General features: G+C 36.0%; 1 protein-coding gene across 1 annotated transcript in view; it reads right to left on the reverse strand.

The window, feature by feature from the left end:
- The window catches only part of LOC150107269 (cGMP-specific 3',5'-cyclic phosphodiesterase-like), a 453,449-nt gene that overhangs the window by 264,707 nt on the left and 170,700 nt on the right, over positions 1–18,042 (reverse strand). The window contains exon 5 of the mRNA XM_090391769.1: positions 1,107–1,250. Coding sequence (XP_090247895.1) covers positions 1,107–1,250 — 144 coding nt within the window. The remainder of the gene's footprint in view (positions 1–1,106; positions 1,251–18,042) is intronic.

Consider the following 18,042-nt stretch of genomic DNA (forward strand, 5'->3'; position numbering starts at 1 on the left):
ATAAAGAAGAGTGTGAACAGTAGGTTTTTATGTGGAGAGTTGTTAATGAGTGGAATGCACTGCCTGAGTACGCTGTAAGTTCAGGTAATGTAAATAATTTTAGAGCTTATTATGATAGACATGTTGCTGGTTGGGTGGGCCTCCCATGATGAGTCTGTTGTCTCCATGGAGGTTACAAAATAATAATAATAATAATAATAATAATAATAATGTATATATATATATATATATATCCTCCCTCCCCAAAAAAACAAAATGTTAAACCTTACCCTTATAGCCCTCTTCTATCAATTGTTAACACCAATGGCCATTTGTTGGTAAGATCTGAGTTTGAATTCTGTCTAAGATATGAAGAACCTTTACAAGGGCTTTTTTAAATGAAGTGAGTTTGGTAGTCTCATATGGAATTAGAAGGTTTTTATCCCACAAGAGAGACAAACCAGCCAGAAGAATACATGCAACTAACAAATAAATGATTTTTCAGGTAGGATTTACAGTCCTATTGTACTATTAATTAGGTTTTAATGAAGCTAAGTTATTTTGCTGTGAGAGCTCACCAAGCCTACACATTCAGGAAGATTAGATGACATCCCCACTCGTTTACTCACATCTCCTTTATGTTTGTTATAGCTGTTCTGCTATCATGAAAAATACACTTAACATTTCATGTACTCTTGTAGATTATAAATAAAGAGATATTCTCTCATCTGAAATAATTTTAGTAAACTTCTAACTAATCATTAAGACATACTTAGTGAATTATAAATAAGCAATCTTAAAATCATTATTAACATTGCACTTATTTATTAGTATATAAAGTTATAAAATACAAGTATTTTATAACTTTATGTATAGCAGAATGTATAATAAATAAGATTTTCAGCAAAAATTAATTTACTAAATAAACAAATTATTCAAATTCAGATATGAAAAGTAGAATGTATTAAGTACGAAATTAAATTTATAAACACAGATTCATTACACAAAATATTTGAGATATCATATCCATTCTAAACAATTAACTCTAAATTCTTTTAATAATTAAATAAATAATGATTCAGAGTAAAGATATTTTTCAGTGAGATAATTTCATAAGAAACACTTACCTTCTCACTATGTTCAATATCCACTAAATACACCCGGCATTTATCACATTGCAATAGTCCCTCTGCCTTCACCATAATTCTGTTGATCAGTCGATCAAGTGAGGAAGTCTCTTCAAATATGGAGCGAGCCAAACTAAGTAAAAGCTGAAAATAAATTAGTACAAATTAAGGACAAACAAACATACAAAGCTCATTTTTAAATAATCAGACAACGAGCACTCTTATGTGAATGAGTTTATTCTTACATAGTATGTATGATATAAGTTGACTTTGGTGCATATCATTTTTCCATATGGTCACCAAAAATGTTCATATGTATGTCCTACAATGGTGCAGTGGTGGTATTTGTCCCAATGCAGAAAAAACATGTAAAGTGTATTTAACAGAAATAACATATGTTGCATTGGATGCAAATCACTGGCTAGCCTGATGCTCTTTCAGCATTCCAAAAGAGAAGGAAATCAGTGAGTGCAAGACCCAGAGCATATCATTTTTCCATATGGTCACCAAAAATGTGTCCTACAATGGTGCAGTGGTGGTATTTGTCCCAATGCAGAAAAAACATGTAAAGTGTATTTAACAGAAATAACAGTATTTGCCATTGGATGCAAATCACTGGCTAGCCTGATGCTCTTTCAGCAGTCCAAAAGAGAAGGAAATCAGTGAGTGCAAGACCCAGAGCATCCCACTATTACATTAAACCCAAACCTCTTCCTGTGATATGGCATTTGCTCCCTACATTTTTGCCAAGTTACTAGACATTTAATAGAGACATACACATTAGACATAGTATAATATTTTAATTAATGGCTTCACATATGTAAGAGAAAACTAAACAGAAATTATTACTCCTATATATTTGGTTCAATATGTCATGAGCTTCATTCAGGGAGAAGGCAGAAGAACTGGTAACAACATGTCTGAAAAAGTTATACAGCATATAAATATAAATTAAAGATGCCAAGAAATTATATTCTTGGTTTCATCCTTTATCCAAGTGTATGTAAACAAAGTTTGCACGTGAAGTCACTTAACGACTGGACAACTTATATATACAGGCTAATAACTTCACATCACTTGCCTTGGTATCCCATAATTCAATTCACATATCCTAACAGACATGTAAAATGCTATGCATTATGTGAAGGGCCACTACCCAGACCAGTTTCGACCTTTATTGAGGTGTCATCAGTGGGAGCTAGACTCAGAAGTGATACCAAGCTTGAAGTAATGCAGAAGTCATATTTCCACATACAAGCAGCCAAAAGGTGTCACCTTTTTACAAAACTGTTCTGGATTAGTGATAGATGTTGAAAGGTTGTTTCACTTGTTTATACTATAAATTAAGGCTGCCAAGAAATTATATTCCTGGTTTCATCCTTTATCCAAGTGTAAGCAAACAAAGTTTGCATGTGAAGTCACTTCACGCCTGGAGTACTTGTATATAGAGGCTAATTATTTCATATCAATTGCCTTGGTATCCCATAATACAACACACATATCCTTACGAACATGGCTACTTGTATATGGAAATATCACTTCTGCATTACTTCAACCTTGGTATCCCTTCTGGGTCAAACCCGGTCTGAGTAGTGGCCCTTCCCATTATACATGTCTGTAAGAATATGTGCTTTGCATTATGGGATACTAAGGCAAGTGATGTGAAGTCGTTAGCCTCTATATACGAGTTGCCCAGTTGTGAAGTTACTACACATGCAAACTTTGTTTGCTTACATTGGATAAAGGATGAAACGATGAATATAATTTCTTGGCATCTTCAATTTACATTATAACCAAGTGAAAAAACTTTCAACAGTCATACAGCATGTGTATAATATCATGTCTCGGTCGCAGCTGTATAGCAGAATGAAACACTATTAGAGTTCAGAGATGTGGGTATAGATGTATAATTAATTTATTTATTTTAAAAATTATAAACCATCAACAGCAATCACTCCCAAAAATTTAGAGATAGGCATACTGTCTGAAATTGTAATCTGAAAGAGGGATCATAATTATCAAATATTTTCTGTATCAAGGTGTTGCCATATCCATTAAGTAACATACCCTGGGTATATTCAGGCAGATATCTCCATACATCTTCACATCATCATCCTTCACAAAAAAAATAGATATTATCAAAAGCCTTGTACACCAAGCTACCACAATTTGTTCTTCTGAGTCTCTTCTACTAGAAGAACTAAATAAAACAAAAGTTACTCTATTGCTTGATTGATATTACTTACTCCATTATGTGACTGCCTTTTCCCTGAACACAGTTCATGACATATTGAGTGAAATATATAGGAGTTTTTCTTAGATGTGAAGCCATGAATTAAAAATTTATTATTATTATGATGATGATGATGATGATTCAGTCTGCATTATTATGATTTAGCTTAGTGGCTTTGCGCTTTGCAATCATATGACTGGGGAAGGAGTGTCCCAGGTTCGATTCCCATCGAAGGCATGAGGAATTTGAGGATCTTCCTCAACCATAGCCAAGTTAGCCTGTCTTGGGCACAGACAGTAGGGTTTTTTCCGCCAGTTTATCTGGTGTTTTTGATCCTGCAAGCAGGCAAACCTGCCCCATGAACATACGTTACTACAGTAAAAAATATAAACCCCCACCAGCGGCAGGCTAGGCGACAGGTCGGGTGGGAGTGGTACTAACAAGAAGTCATATCTAAGTAACACGTGGACCCTGCATAGGAAGCGGGAATAACGCTTAGTGAAAGAAGATTATTATTATGATTCAGGACCTCCATGAGTCCCAAGAATCATCGTGGGAGGCCCACCCCAGGAAAAAAAGCCTATCATACTATTCCTTGAACTAATTCACCCTTCATGATCTCATCACTCCATCAGGCAATGCATTCCACAGTTCAATCACCCTCCATGCAAAGAAGCTACTTCTCACTCTCTTGCTCACAACTTCCAGGGATAACCCCCTGTCCTCGCTCCTTCCCCTTGTTCCACCAAAAGAAGGACCCCCCCCCGTGTCACCCCTGTAACTACTTCTCAATGATTTAAATGTCTCAATCATATCGCCTCTCCTTCTATTCACCAAACTCTGCAGTCCACATTCCCTCAGTCTATCCTCAAAACTAATATTGTACAGTTCTGATACCATCTTTGTTATTTATCTCTGCACTCTTTCCAACATTAATTTACCTCCTTCAAATCCTGGGGACTAAATTTGAGCAAAATAGTCCAGATGTGGGCTGATCGGGGCTTTATACAATGGGATGACAACTCTTTTATCACTGCTGGTCAGCCTCCTTCTCAGTATTGCAACAATCCTCTGGGTTACCTTCACCATCTTTGTAATATGTTCTCTGAATTTCATGTTTCTATCAATCATTATCCCCAGATCCCTGACCTCCCACTTCCTCCAGTACTGTAGGAAGTGGGGAGGCTGCAGAGTATGCAGCCTCTCATTAACGTATCCCAAACTTCAATACTTTACATTTAGCTGAATTAAACTGAAATCCCCATTCATTTGCCCATCTGTCCATTTGATTCAAATCCTCTTGAAAAGCTACCATATCTGCACTATTACTAATAACCTTATCCAGCTTCGTATCATCTGCAAACAACTGAATATCTCCCTGCAATCCATTGACAATGCCATTAATATAAAGGTTAAACAATACAGCTCCTAGTACTAAGCCCTGTGGGACCCCACTTGTAACCTTCTGCTTTCTTGTTACCTCTCCCTCATACACAACTCTCTGATACGTATCAGGCAGCCAATCCCAATCGTCTTCACTTACTTTAGAAATTTAAACTCATGTGCCGTAACTTAAATCAGTTTAGCATGTGGCATCCTGTAAAATGCCTTTGTAAAATTTAAAAATTAAATTAAATTAAAAATTAAAAAAATAGCAGAATATGTCTTTCCCTCAGCAACCATTCTTGTCACTTTATTATAAAAGGTAATCAGATTACTAAAACAAAAGCAAAGCACTCCTTAACAAATCCATGCTGACTCTCAGAGATAACATTATCCTCATCTGCCCAATGCTGTAAATGATCTCTCACTATTATTATACTATACTGTATTATATTATAATTTTGCCAAGTGGTAATAAATTTCTGCCAGTAGAGTACTTTTAGTATGCAGAAATCTTATCATGACATGCACCTTTATATATGACTATATTTCCAGTCATCCAGTTATCTTGAAAATGATGATGTGAGCATACAATAAGATGCTAATTGAATCTTGCGAATGGAATCAGATGGATATCATATTGTATGGCACCTTCACATATTTAACTCTCACATGAATGATGTGTTTTCACGAGCAATATGCTCTGATTTACATGCTCCTTCACTCAGAAAATAAATTATAATAAAATCTTAAGATAAAATTATGAGAAATACTGTATTTGTGTATCACTGTTATATAACACCAAACATCCCCAGATTGCATCAGTGACACCACCACCTTCCTGACCAATCTGTTGTCTCTATCAATTACATATGATTGCAATGCACTTTTTATTTACTGGAAGTGTAATAATAATAATAATAAATAGTTCAGCATCCCTACCAGTTTGATCAGCAGAACTAGAGAACAAAAGTAAATGTGAGTTGTGAATGTCAAGGTCTATTCCATCTATTCATGGACACCAACAGATGCAGTATGGTCACTCAAATGCTTGGTGATGTGTCACACCATTCCTCACCATTTGGTCCTGTTGTATGCTTTTCTGGAGGCTTCAACTCTCTGAAGATCTGTCACTCCAGACACACCATCCATCTCATTGATGGTCTACCCCCCTTTCTTCCTTTTCTAGGAACTTTACTTTCTATTACTGTTTTGCGAAGTCCTCCTTCCATCCTTTCAATGTGTCCAAAGTATTTCAACTTTCTTCTGTTAATATCCTTAAGAAGCTTTACAGTTATGTCGATCCTTTCTAGCATCCATCCATATGTCTGCCTTTCAATATATGATATCCTCAACAGCCTTCAGTAACACCACATCTCAAAAGCAGGTATCCTTTCCCTATCAGACTTCTTTAGGCTCCAAGTCTTACATCCATGAGTCGCTGTTGGAAAAATAGCTGCATCCAAAATCCTCAACTTTGTTCCCATTGAGATAGATCCATCCTTCCAGATTTTAGACAAGTCTCTGATTGTTGTTTTAGCCATTTCTAATCTTCTGATCAGCAATTCTTCATATTAATAATGGATCCCTGGTACTTGAACTTTCTGATTTCCTCAATTCTTTCTCCATTAAGGTACACTTGTTTCTCAGGAGTTCCCTGCCTGCATTTCCTTTTAGAACCATAATCTTTGTCTTGCTAGGATTGAGCTGAAGTCCTCTGTTCTTACTGATCTCGTTCACTTTGTCAAGAATTTGTCCTAATTCTTCCTTGTCAATCTACCATCTATCTTAATTCCTGTCTTAGGCACAGATACTAACCAGATGAGGAGAAAGTAGACACCCTTGCCTAACTCCCTTTCCAACCTGAAGCCAATCAGTTAAACCAACACCTGTTCTTACCATGGTTTCTTGCTAAGTCAGTTATTGACCTGCTGGTGTGTTGAGAAAAATCCATTATTTTCATTATTTCCCACAGTTTCACATGCTGAACACAGTCAAAAGCTTTAGAGTAGTCTATAAAACACATTATCATAGGGAGTTTAATTCTTTATACTTTTCTAAGGCAAAGGATCAATCTCTGGTACCCATACCTTTCCTAAAATCTGCTTGTTCCTCAGGTATCTCTGACTGAACTTTGTTCTGAATCCTGTTTAGGATGATCTTTAATAAAAAAATTTTTAATATGAGTCTGGCACTCGGTCAAGTTCCTAAGGAGTGAAAGGAGGGCAAGATTGTGATGCCACTTCATAAAGGAGGTGATCGAACTCAAGCATCAAACTATAGGCTTATCTGTGTGTCAGGTGTTGTGGTTAAGTTGTTGGAGAAGCATGTGAGAACTAGGATCCAGAGTTGAGTTGATAACAATGGTATTATCTTTGATGGACAGCATGGATTTGCTAAAGGGAGGTCATGTTTTAGTAATCTACTTACTTATTACAATAAAGTGACTCTTCCTTGGACAGAGGAGAAGGATACACAGTAATATACTTGGATTTCGCAAAGGCTTCTGATAGAGTACCTCATGATAAGTTGACAGTCAAACTGGGGTTGGATATTACATTAGTGCATTGGATTGGAGACTGGCTATCTGATAGGTATCAACAAGTTGTGTATGGGGGGAGCGATATCCAGGAAAAGGAAAGTCACTAGTGGAGTGCCTCAGGGGTCTGTTTTAGGTCCATTACTGTTTAACTTGTATATTAATGATATAGGTGAAGATTTGGATGGAGATATTCAAGTTGTTTGCAGATGATGCAAAGTTGGGACAAACCATGAAGTGTAGTGAAGATATTGTGGCCTTACAGGAAGACTTGAATAGATTGAGTGATTGGGCACGGAAATGGGGATGTGAGTTCAATGTTGCAAAATGTAAGGTTTTAAAATTTGGAAAACAAAGATGGGATGCAGAATTTATGCTTGGTGAGAATATATTGTTGGAGGTAGAGGAAATAAGAGATCTGGGGGGTGATAGTGGATAAGGATCTAAAATTTAGGGGACACATTGCCAAAATTGAGAAGACAACACAAAGGCTTCTGGGAATGATGCGGAGGACACTGATGTGTAGAAGTAGGGAGATTCTTGTTCCGTTGTATAAGGCTTTGATTAGACCACACATGGACTATTGTGCCCAGATTTGGTCACCGGTTTTCAGAAGGATGAAGAGATGTTGGAAAGTGTCCAAAGGAGACTGACTAAGGTAGTTTCTGATCTCTGGAATGTCGAGTATGAGGAAAGATTGAGATGTAATTTGCAGAGTCTAGTGGACAGGAGGAAGAGGGGAGATATGATAGAGATCTATAAGTTGGTAAGGGGTTGTTATAGGATCAATGCTGGAGAAGTTTTACAGAGAATAGTGGGAGATCAGGGGAGAACCAGAGGTGATCCCTGGAAACTGTATAAAGAGGGTGTGAGTAGGGGAGTGAGAGGCAGGTTTTTTTCTTGCAGAGTTGTGAATGATTGGAATGCCTTGCCTGAGAATGTGGTGTCTGCAAAGAGTTTGAATGTGTTTAAAACACGGTATGATGAGCTGTGTGTGTGTGTGTGTGTGTGTGTGTGTGTGTGTGTGTGTGTGTGTGTGTGTGTGTGTGTGTGTGTGTGTGTGTGTGTGTGTGTGTGTGAGATAAAAGGGCCTCCCAGATGAGTCTTTGACTCCATGAGGTCTTGGGGGGGGGAGTAGTAATAATAATAAAAATCTTGCTTGCATGAGAGATTGAACTAACAGTTTTATAGTTTTTGCAATCTCCCTTTTTATGCAGTGGCATGAAAACAGACTTCTTCCAGTCTCTAAGCCATGATCTCGTCTCCCATATCCTTGTAATCAATCTATTTTATTAACATTTTCATCTCTCCATCCCCTGTGGCTTAAATTAACTCTGCTGGGATTCCATGTCAAAGTTTTCCAAGGAAGATAACCTCAGTGTTTGAGTACTTTCACCTTAGTGTTTAGAAATAGGTAATCAAAATCATCAGAGTGGTAATCAGAATTTTGAGAGTAATAATGACAACAAATGAACATTTGCTGTCTGTCTTTATCACTCTTGAAAATGTTGCAAAGTTTAAGTTCTCTGATACAGGATGTCAAATCTAATGAATGTACCATCTTTATGATAAAGGAACCTGTACAAAGCGTAGTTTGGGCAGTTGGTTTCAGCTGAGATTTACTTAGGAATAACACATCTTGTTTGGATGACTATAAGTGATGCTCATCATGTACTGTATATTACTGTTAAGGCCATTAATGTTGGTAGAGTGGATGCAAAATTTATTTTCCTTTTTTTTTTGTTTGTTATTTTGTTTTTTTGGTAGGAATTTTGTTACTTTTTATTTTTGGTTAGGTTGGTCTTTTTTTTTTTTTTTTTGTTTATTTTTTGTGGGAAAGCTTCTGTAATCTGCAGAAAAATTCTATTTCATAATGTTGTCCCTCATTATTGAAAGGAAAGAACAGTTATATAAATAGTATTGACATACAATGGAAGGCAAAAGGTGCAGAAACATACTGTCCACACAGAGGGAAGAGCCTAGTCTTATGTCCATGCATTGCGTTAACAATGACCAATGCATGTCACCATACCTGAACTCCATCCAGGCATGATATAGCAGTGAGTAGCAAAAGGATTATTCACTAGCTAGTCAAGAACCTCCTTATTTTTACTGTCTAGTTTGGTCCTATGCATAATTTAGCAGCAGTGACCATTTTATTGATGTACCTTCAAATGGGATGCATCAATAAAATAACAGTTTCAGTCGCTACAACATACTTGGCAGGTCCCTGAAGAATGTCCCTCACACTGCATATAAGAAATAAGAGGCAGGGGGGGGGTGAAACTAAAGCTGAAAAGACTTTATAAATTTACTTATAATTCCAAAGATGATGCAAACGAGAGCTTTCCAATTAAAGGACACTTGGATGGAAAGTGTCCTTTACTTGGAAAGGACACTTTACTTTTGAGCAGACCACAAAGCTGTACCCAAGTAATTTGATAACTATACTCAGTACAGTAAAAATGTGCACATACTGCACTGAAAATATATATATATATATATATATATGTTAAAGATGCCAAGTTATTTTAAACCTGGTTTTACTCCATTTCCCAAGTAAGCAAACAGACAAATAAGTCAAGTTTGTGCCTGCACGTATTGCAAGTCTAGGTGACCCGCAAAGTAGTGCAAGTCTAGGCAACTCGTGGTAAAGGTGGAATAAACTCTGATCACTATTCTTAATATTTACCCTTAATGCAAAGCCCATCTCCTTGAGGAGATGTATGATGCTATGCATTAAAGGCAAGGGGCCACTACCCAGACCGGTTTCGACCTTTATTGAGGTCTCATCAGTGGGAGCCAGGCTAGAAATACCAAGGTTAAGTAATACAGAGCTTATAAGTATTTTACCAAAACAAGTTACCATAAGGTGCTTTGACCTTATTAAATAAAAATCTCTCATCCTGAGATTTTCATTTAATAAGGTCAAAGCACCTTATGATAACTTGTTTTGGTAAAATATAAGTTTTATTAAAAAGTTTCAAAGATAAAATTCTTTCTAAAGGAAATAAAAACAATGTATATCCGTGTACATTAAAGCAAAATATATAAAAAAACATCTTCTTCTGGTTCCCATCTGCCATACGGCCGGGGGAGGGTAGCTATATGCTACCATTCTAGGGAGAGATGATTATGAGCAAGGTGGTTTCCATTATATTTAATTATTTAAACATTAAAAAATAACATAAGCAGAATATTGGTTCTTGGTAAATATTTACATACTATTTACTTACTTACCAACAATTATTGGGCGTATTTATCTCTGAAACCATGTCACTAGTATTTTATTGAAGAATGTTCTTTTTCAACATGATCTTATTATTTTTCATTTTTTCATAAAATTTCCTACAGTCTTCTTCAAAGTTGCATTCTGTGGTTAATATTTTTGAAATTGTTGACACTTCAGCTCAACTGATTCTTCTCTGTGGACCATAATTAAAAAAAAAAAAAAGAAAGAAAGATAGAAACTATTGGTAGGCGGTAGATGATGTGTGCATTAATGGTAGATGTGTAGTTAGAAAAGTGGGAGAGAGACAATGAATTGTATTTAGAGGAGTAGTATAATAATATTTGTCATGTTGTACCGTCATTTTGTATATTGCGTTAGCAGAGCTAATCTCAGGTGGTATGGTCACTTAAACAAAATGGGCGAGGAGAGATTAGCAAAACAAGTGTTCTTTGCCAGGTTGGCAGGAAAACGACCCAGAGGAAGACCAAGATATAGGTGGATTGATGCGGTACAAAGTGCCTTAGACGATAGAAATATAAGATCTGATAATGTTGGAGTCTTGATAAGTAACAGACTGATTTGGAGGAAAATTGGATAGGAAGTTAGTAATGATGTAAATTTTTCATGTAGTACTATCATATCCTGTACACCCATTGAGGGTACATGTCAGGAATTTGATGATGATGTATAATAATATTCTCCCTATTTAATCATCAGCAGCATCGAATACTTTTTCCACCGCCCTTACCTAAAGGAGTTAGTTGTCCCTAACCCAGTGGCGTAGCTGGGGGGGGGGGGCGGTCCGCCCCAGACGGCACTTTGAACGTTTTTGAACTTTTGCAGTTAATTCTAAAATACAGTCTCGAGAACTCATTTCCAAATATTGTAATACTACTGCGAATTTTCCTCGCAATTGCTGTAAGTGTTGCTAGTTGTGAGAGGAGTTTTTCTAAATAAAATTTGATTAAGAATTACCTACATTACTATGAAATAGACTTCGCCAATGTCATCGACGATTTTGCTAACAGAAAAAGCAAGAAAAATAACATTTTAAAATGTTGAAATTAAAGTTTTACTTAAAAAATAAACAGTGTTTTAATTTATTTCCCTAGTCCTCGTTTTGACTTTTTGTAGTATTTTTGGTGTATATTGGGAGGGGGCGGAACACTCAAGGATCCCAGGGTGATAACTAACCGCTACTGCCCTAACCGCTACTGCACTTCGTTTTATCACTGAGTGCTCTGCATGTGTCTTTAAGAAAGAGGTGTTACGTTGCGCCGGGAAAAAGAAGATAATGTTAAAATAAAAGAAAAAAAAAAAAGTTTAACCAGACGGGAAAGTCCCAGCCAAACTTGGACGTGTGGTCATCCTATCCTTAAGTGATATCGTTGGAGTTCCTCACAGAATACTACATTCACAGAAGGTTATACCCTATTCCCCAATAGTACTTTTTTTTTTCTTAAGCAGGAAAAATTTCTCTGCAATAATGAAGTTTTTGCATTACTTTTAATATTACTAAAAAAATTAATTTATATCTTCATTTCTATAATTATAGAATGAATTCAGTAAATATTATAATATTTTGATAAATATGTTTAAAATCAACCTCATCATGCAATTTCTTTTAGCTTGAAAGCGTTGGTATAAATCCCAATCGCAAGATCCATTTATATAAAAAAAAAAAAAAATCAGCTAACGCCTTTTTATTCCCGTATATACGGGAGTAGGCGAGGCCATTTAGCCCTATCTAACTTTTTATTTGTAAATCCATTTATATGGATTTACAAATAAAAGACCGAAGCTGAGTTACTCGTCTCCTGAGGGTATCAAGATCTTTGTTCCAAGGAGTTCGGCTTTTTTTTTTTTTTAAAACTCTTGACGACAAGACAAATCATCGGTGAAGCAAAATATGCCGCTTTGTTAATCGAAAATTGCAATTTTTTTTAATAAAAAATGCTTCGACTTCTTTATGACGTTATATTCTCCACTCTCGATCAAAACACGATACTTTTTTTTTTTTCCCCAGAATTCCGAAATCATTTAAGGATTATCCCTAAGAGGGGGCTGTTTACATTTAGTTTGGAAGCCATGCATTAGACAGATGCCATCAGTCGGACACTGACCTGTTATGAGATAAATACAAAGTGTAAAAGTCACTTCATTCTGTGGGATGAGAATGAAGTCACTTGTGAGGTGAAATGAAGTGACCAGTGAGAAAGCAACATAGTTTTATCTAGATAGCTGTTCGGACTAGAGACAACTTTCTACAACAGATAACAATTTATTGGCTGAAAATCAGTGCCCATTTCCTATTTCTATTCTAAAAAAAAAAAAAAAAAAGTTTTTTTTGATTATTGTTACTGTGAAAGATTACAATAACTAAAACAGTTGTAGCCGTATAATATGACAAAAGTCATCTAAGGCGATGGGCCACGTATATCTGTCAAATGCTTTCTAGCCGTTCTTTCTGTTTTTGTGGAGGAACAACCTATCTCCACATTAAACTTGGTAACTCACCTTGAGTCGAAAAAATCTTAAACTGGGATTAGGACACTTCGGTTCTTCCGACTGCGCTGAAACCATAAACGGTAGCCAGGGGCGGCGCGTGCATAGGCACTACGGAACTACAGCACCTCCAATTTTTCTCGATATATAAATATATCTATTAATTTATTTATATTTGCTTGTAATATTTAATTTTATCATCAACAATCCTCTTATTTTGTATAAAAAATAATAAAAATCCATCTTGTAGCACTTAGGAGGGCGAAGGACTCTAGCAGCACTGTGTTTACCACAGTGTCATATTGCTAGGCGCCCAAGCATATTCACGTCATAGTGAGATGCAAGCTATTAGCATAATGCAGCACTGTCCGTTGCGCAGTTCCACTGTTGTTTATATGCAGTTTGCGCCAGTAATAGTGTTCGTAGTGCTTATCGTGTTTACTCTGTCTCTTTAAATATTTCGACATTACAATTAAAGGATTTAATTGTAATGTCCAAAAACTGTAAATCCATTCCTTCAATTACAGTTAAAGGAATGGATTTTATTTTTAAGTAATTTTGAATTATACTAAATTGTATAATTTTATCGATAATAAACAATATTTTTTCATGTTTAATTTTTACCATTCTTTTGATATTTTATCCAAACACGTATACACTGTGCTTACAGTGTGTATGTATATTTCGAAAGTTGCAGCACCCCACGATTTCAAGCCACTGGCGGTAGCATACCTTATTCTCCTCTGCATGTTAAATCAGCATCATATTTTAAAATTGAAAATACCTTATTTTCCACATATCTTTTAAAGCATAAGATATGTTTTATTTAGGACAGTTCTTTTAGGATAGATTTTATTTAACTGTTCTGAAAACGAGCAGTAGTGAATAAATATTCAGTTAAACATTTCAAAAATTAGTTAAACAGGGTATTGTATCCACGGTGAAATAAAATTTTACAACACACGTCAAGTATAATAACTCGTAAATCATTCTGTCACTGAATCAGAAAACCCACACATTTTGTTCAGTATAGTCAGTGACTTTTAGTTGAATTTCTTTTCATATTCTGAAACAAATCCAAAGGTGCTAGATCAGATGAGTATGGCAAACGATCTGATATTTTGGCATGAATGAACGGTTTCACTATCATGGTGGCGAAACCAGCCCTGTACTGTGATTCGTATACGAATCCTTCTCCAATCGAAAAATAAGTCAACTCTTATATATTTATGGAAGGCTATTTACTGTAGGAATTAAAATCCCCTCCAACTAAAACAGTTTTCAAAGACCAAACAAAAGGCAAAGTACCATTGACTAGAGCAAATACTATATTTCTTACTATTAGTTGAAACAGCCAGATCCAATTATAACATTTGCATTTGCTAGTGCAACATTTTCACAGTGTAAACTTTCATTTGTCTTTATTATGGTTTAAAAAGAAAAAAAAAATCAATATTACATTCCAATATACTTCTGAACACACGTGTACAAGTAAAATAATGCTCACATCTCTCGGACAGACTGATGGAATGCACCTGATAATAATGTTAATATACAAGGGACTCAAATGCAGTAGGTATCGTCATTCTGTGGCGTAATACGATTTTTTGAACTTTTCACGTAACAAAGCTTTCGATGAACCCATTCTTATTAACATAAGCATTTCTGTTCGGTGCTTTAGAGCCTTTGTTCGGTCCACTGAAATTGGAGTGGTTATGTGTCTGACTTCACTCTTGATCATAATTAAGATATCACGGATTCCATTACGTAGCTATATCCATCTTTCTCATCCTTTTGAAAAATTTTTATCTCTTCCCCAATCCTCTGCTTTCAAATATGGGAATTAGATGCAAGTGTCTCGAAAATTCAAAATCATAAATACAAAATTTGATATCAACGATGATGAATTTTGTATCTTTGAGTTTATGAATCTTTGAGAATAATGATAGCATTGAATACATAAGTCCTCTGTACCATTTTATTTCCCAAAGAAAGGTGACACCCTTTAACCTAACTTTTTTGAAACTCGATTGGAAGGCAGTCTTCACTTTCATCATACCCGGAAGATTATATTAGACTGTGAATAATATGGAAGACAACTACTGCCATTTCGTGTTACTAATAACTGATACTGCTGTGTGAAATCGTGTAAGTTTTGTAGTGAGTGTTCTTAGTAGTGAGGTTAAAATATCCAGTTTTCAAATAAAATAAAATAAAAGTGAACAAAATATTTAAATTAAATTAAATTAAAAGAGATAAATAATTAAAAAATTAAAAACACACCAAGCTTCTAGAATCTTGGTGGAATGCATCTGATAATAATGTTAATATACAAGGGACTCAAATAAAGTCCCTTGTATATTAATACATTGATTCTAGATATCAATGTATAGAAATACATTGCTTCTAGACGAAAGTCTAGAAGCAATGTATTTCTGATAATAATGTTAATATACAAGCATCTGATAATAATGTTAATATACAAGGGACTCAAATAAAGTCCCTTGTATATTAATACATTGATTCTAGATATCAATGTATAGAAATACATTGCTTCTAGACTTTCGTCTAGAAGCAATGTATTTCCTCTCCCCCCCCCACTGCCCATCTAGTCAATGATGGGCAGTGGGGGGGGGGGAGAAATACGACTACAATGATACTATGCAAGCACTGTTGATATCATTATTAAAGTAAAACCAGATTTTAAAAAAAATCAGAGTAGGCGGGGCCGTTTACCCTATCTAACTTTTGGAGACTGAGTGGGCAGTTCAATCTCCACTGGTAGCCAATCAGAGAGGTAGCTGGCCCAAGGCTATCACTGATTCATCGGTACGCAGTGAAGAAGACGGCAAGCCAGTGCCGCCATCTCGTGGTCTCTAACCCTAACACAATATTTTTAATGTCTGAAAATAGTGTGGGTTCTACGGTCGATTTTCTTGAGTTTACTGGGCGAAAAACCCGAGTTTCCAGGAGAAAAAACCCGCTAGCCCGTGCCAGAGATCGACTAACTCGGGAACCGGCCGAAAAAAGGCTTAGAAAAAGTTCCTCTAGTCGGCGACTAGATTTGAACCACCAAATCCTTTCTTCGTGCGGTCAAGCGCTGTAGAATGCAAACGCCACTTCTACTGTGCTACAGAATGCCACATGGAAAAACTATTACAAATGTTGGAGCAAATAGGAATGGATATGAAGCTAGTAGCATGTATGGGAGGGATACCGACAGGTCATAGAGTAGTATATGGTGGAGTGGAATCTAGGAGAATTGGGGGGAGGGGGGGTAGTAGAGTACCTCAGGGTTCTGTGCTAGTGTCACACTACCAGTGGCAGCTCATGGCCTTAAATCGCGGGGGGGGGCTGCAACTTTCCAAATATACATACACACTGAAAATAATCTTATTTTAAAATATGGTTTTATAATTATTCTCCCGTATATACGGGAATAAAAAGGCGTTAGTTGATTTTTTTTTTTTTATAATTATTCTCAGTCGGTCAAGCTGACAGCGTGTATAGCACTTTCTTCTCCAACGAACAGGCTGTTAGTTCGAATCCCATTGTGGCATCGGTCAAAACAACTATGGCTATGAAGCATATATTTTCTCTGTTAAGTACGTGTCCATCTGGCAAGTTTGACAGTTTTGTGGTATGAAACACTAGAGTTGACGGGAGGAAAACCGCACCAGTATATGAAACCGGCTAACTTACCTCCGGCTGAAAAGTGCTTATAAAAGTTTTAGCTTCCTAGATGATATTCGAGCCCGTCTTTCTAAACCAAACAACGTTATCGTTTTCCTAATTGAGCTATGCAGGCTACCTCAAGGCAGTAGATACTTTTCACCACCCGATGTGAGACTACCACCACCCTGCTTACGGAAGACCTGAAGTGCCTTGAAAAAAGTTCTGTACTTGATCTGTAGAGCAGCGGTTACGTAACCTTACTCCATCCAAGGAACTTTTCGTTCGTTGGCGGGATTGACATTAAAAATAATTATTTAACCCTTTCTGACTTGAATTTTTTTTTACAAGTGAAAAAAATTTTTCTTTCTATTTATTTTGTCTTTAGGTCTAAAAAAGCAAGGATATCAAGTATTTTTTTTCAATAATTCATGGAAATTTCATTTTCAGTGAATCATTTCAGAATTGGAATCATTCGCCACGTAATATGGGCTATGAAGGCCAAGAAAGTTAGTGATTCCAATTGGAATCACTAGGGCAGAAAGGGTTAATTAAACTTCTTAATACGCGTTCCCCTTGGGTTCTTTATATACTCAAAATTATTAATAATAATAAACCAAACTGCAAGTGAATAAAAATGCAATTCATTGATAACATAAAATTCACATTCATTTCGATACAGCATTTGGAGCAGCAGATAAAGTTATTCACTTGATAAACATCAAGTTATTAAATCTTCAGGAACGTTAAATATTGTTAAAAATTAAGAAATTTATGCAGGCACCCTTGAAAGGTCGATTCACTTTATTCGTTCAGAATTCTTCTGGATAATCTATCTTTCCTTTGCGGTTGTTTACACATAGCTAATTTCAAACTGTATTATAAATAACGCCCGAATGACTGGCTTATGCACCAGCGATAGATGTAGCGATATCTTGTGCGACTGTTTTTAATGGTTCTTATGTTGAATGGTGGTGACCCGTAGATAGATATGCGCAGTCGTAGTGACCTTGCTGGCTAATAAAACGCCTCTATTTATACACAGCATTTTTAAAAAAGGCTAATTAATGGTCTATAACGTTCTTTGTTGTTATAACAGAACTGGAAGGAAACATTCATTAATCATTACTTCTACAACTTGCAGCTTCAATATGCCTTTGTAGGGCAGTTCTCTTCGAGGCTCCAAGGTTCTCTTCTAACCAGCAGCAACGAATTTTCTGAATTATTCAGTGAATGTTCTTATTTATAAATAATCATCCTACTAATTATAACCAACAAATGAAATTTGAAACAATTAAAAAAAAAAAAAAAACATGCTCGTGCATTCTATAATCTACCGTATCGACACCACACCGATCGTTGAAATTAAATA

This window comes from Typopeltis vanoorti, chromosome 4, assembly GCF_054136105.1.
Source record: "Typopeltis vanoorti isolate ZY-2024b chromosome 4, IOZ_Tvanoo_1.0, whole genome shotgun sequence".
Taxonomy (NCBI): Eukaryota; Metazoa; Arthropoda; class Arachnida; order Uropygi; family Thelyphonidae; genus Typopeltis; species Typopeltis vanoorti.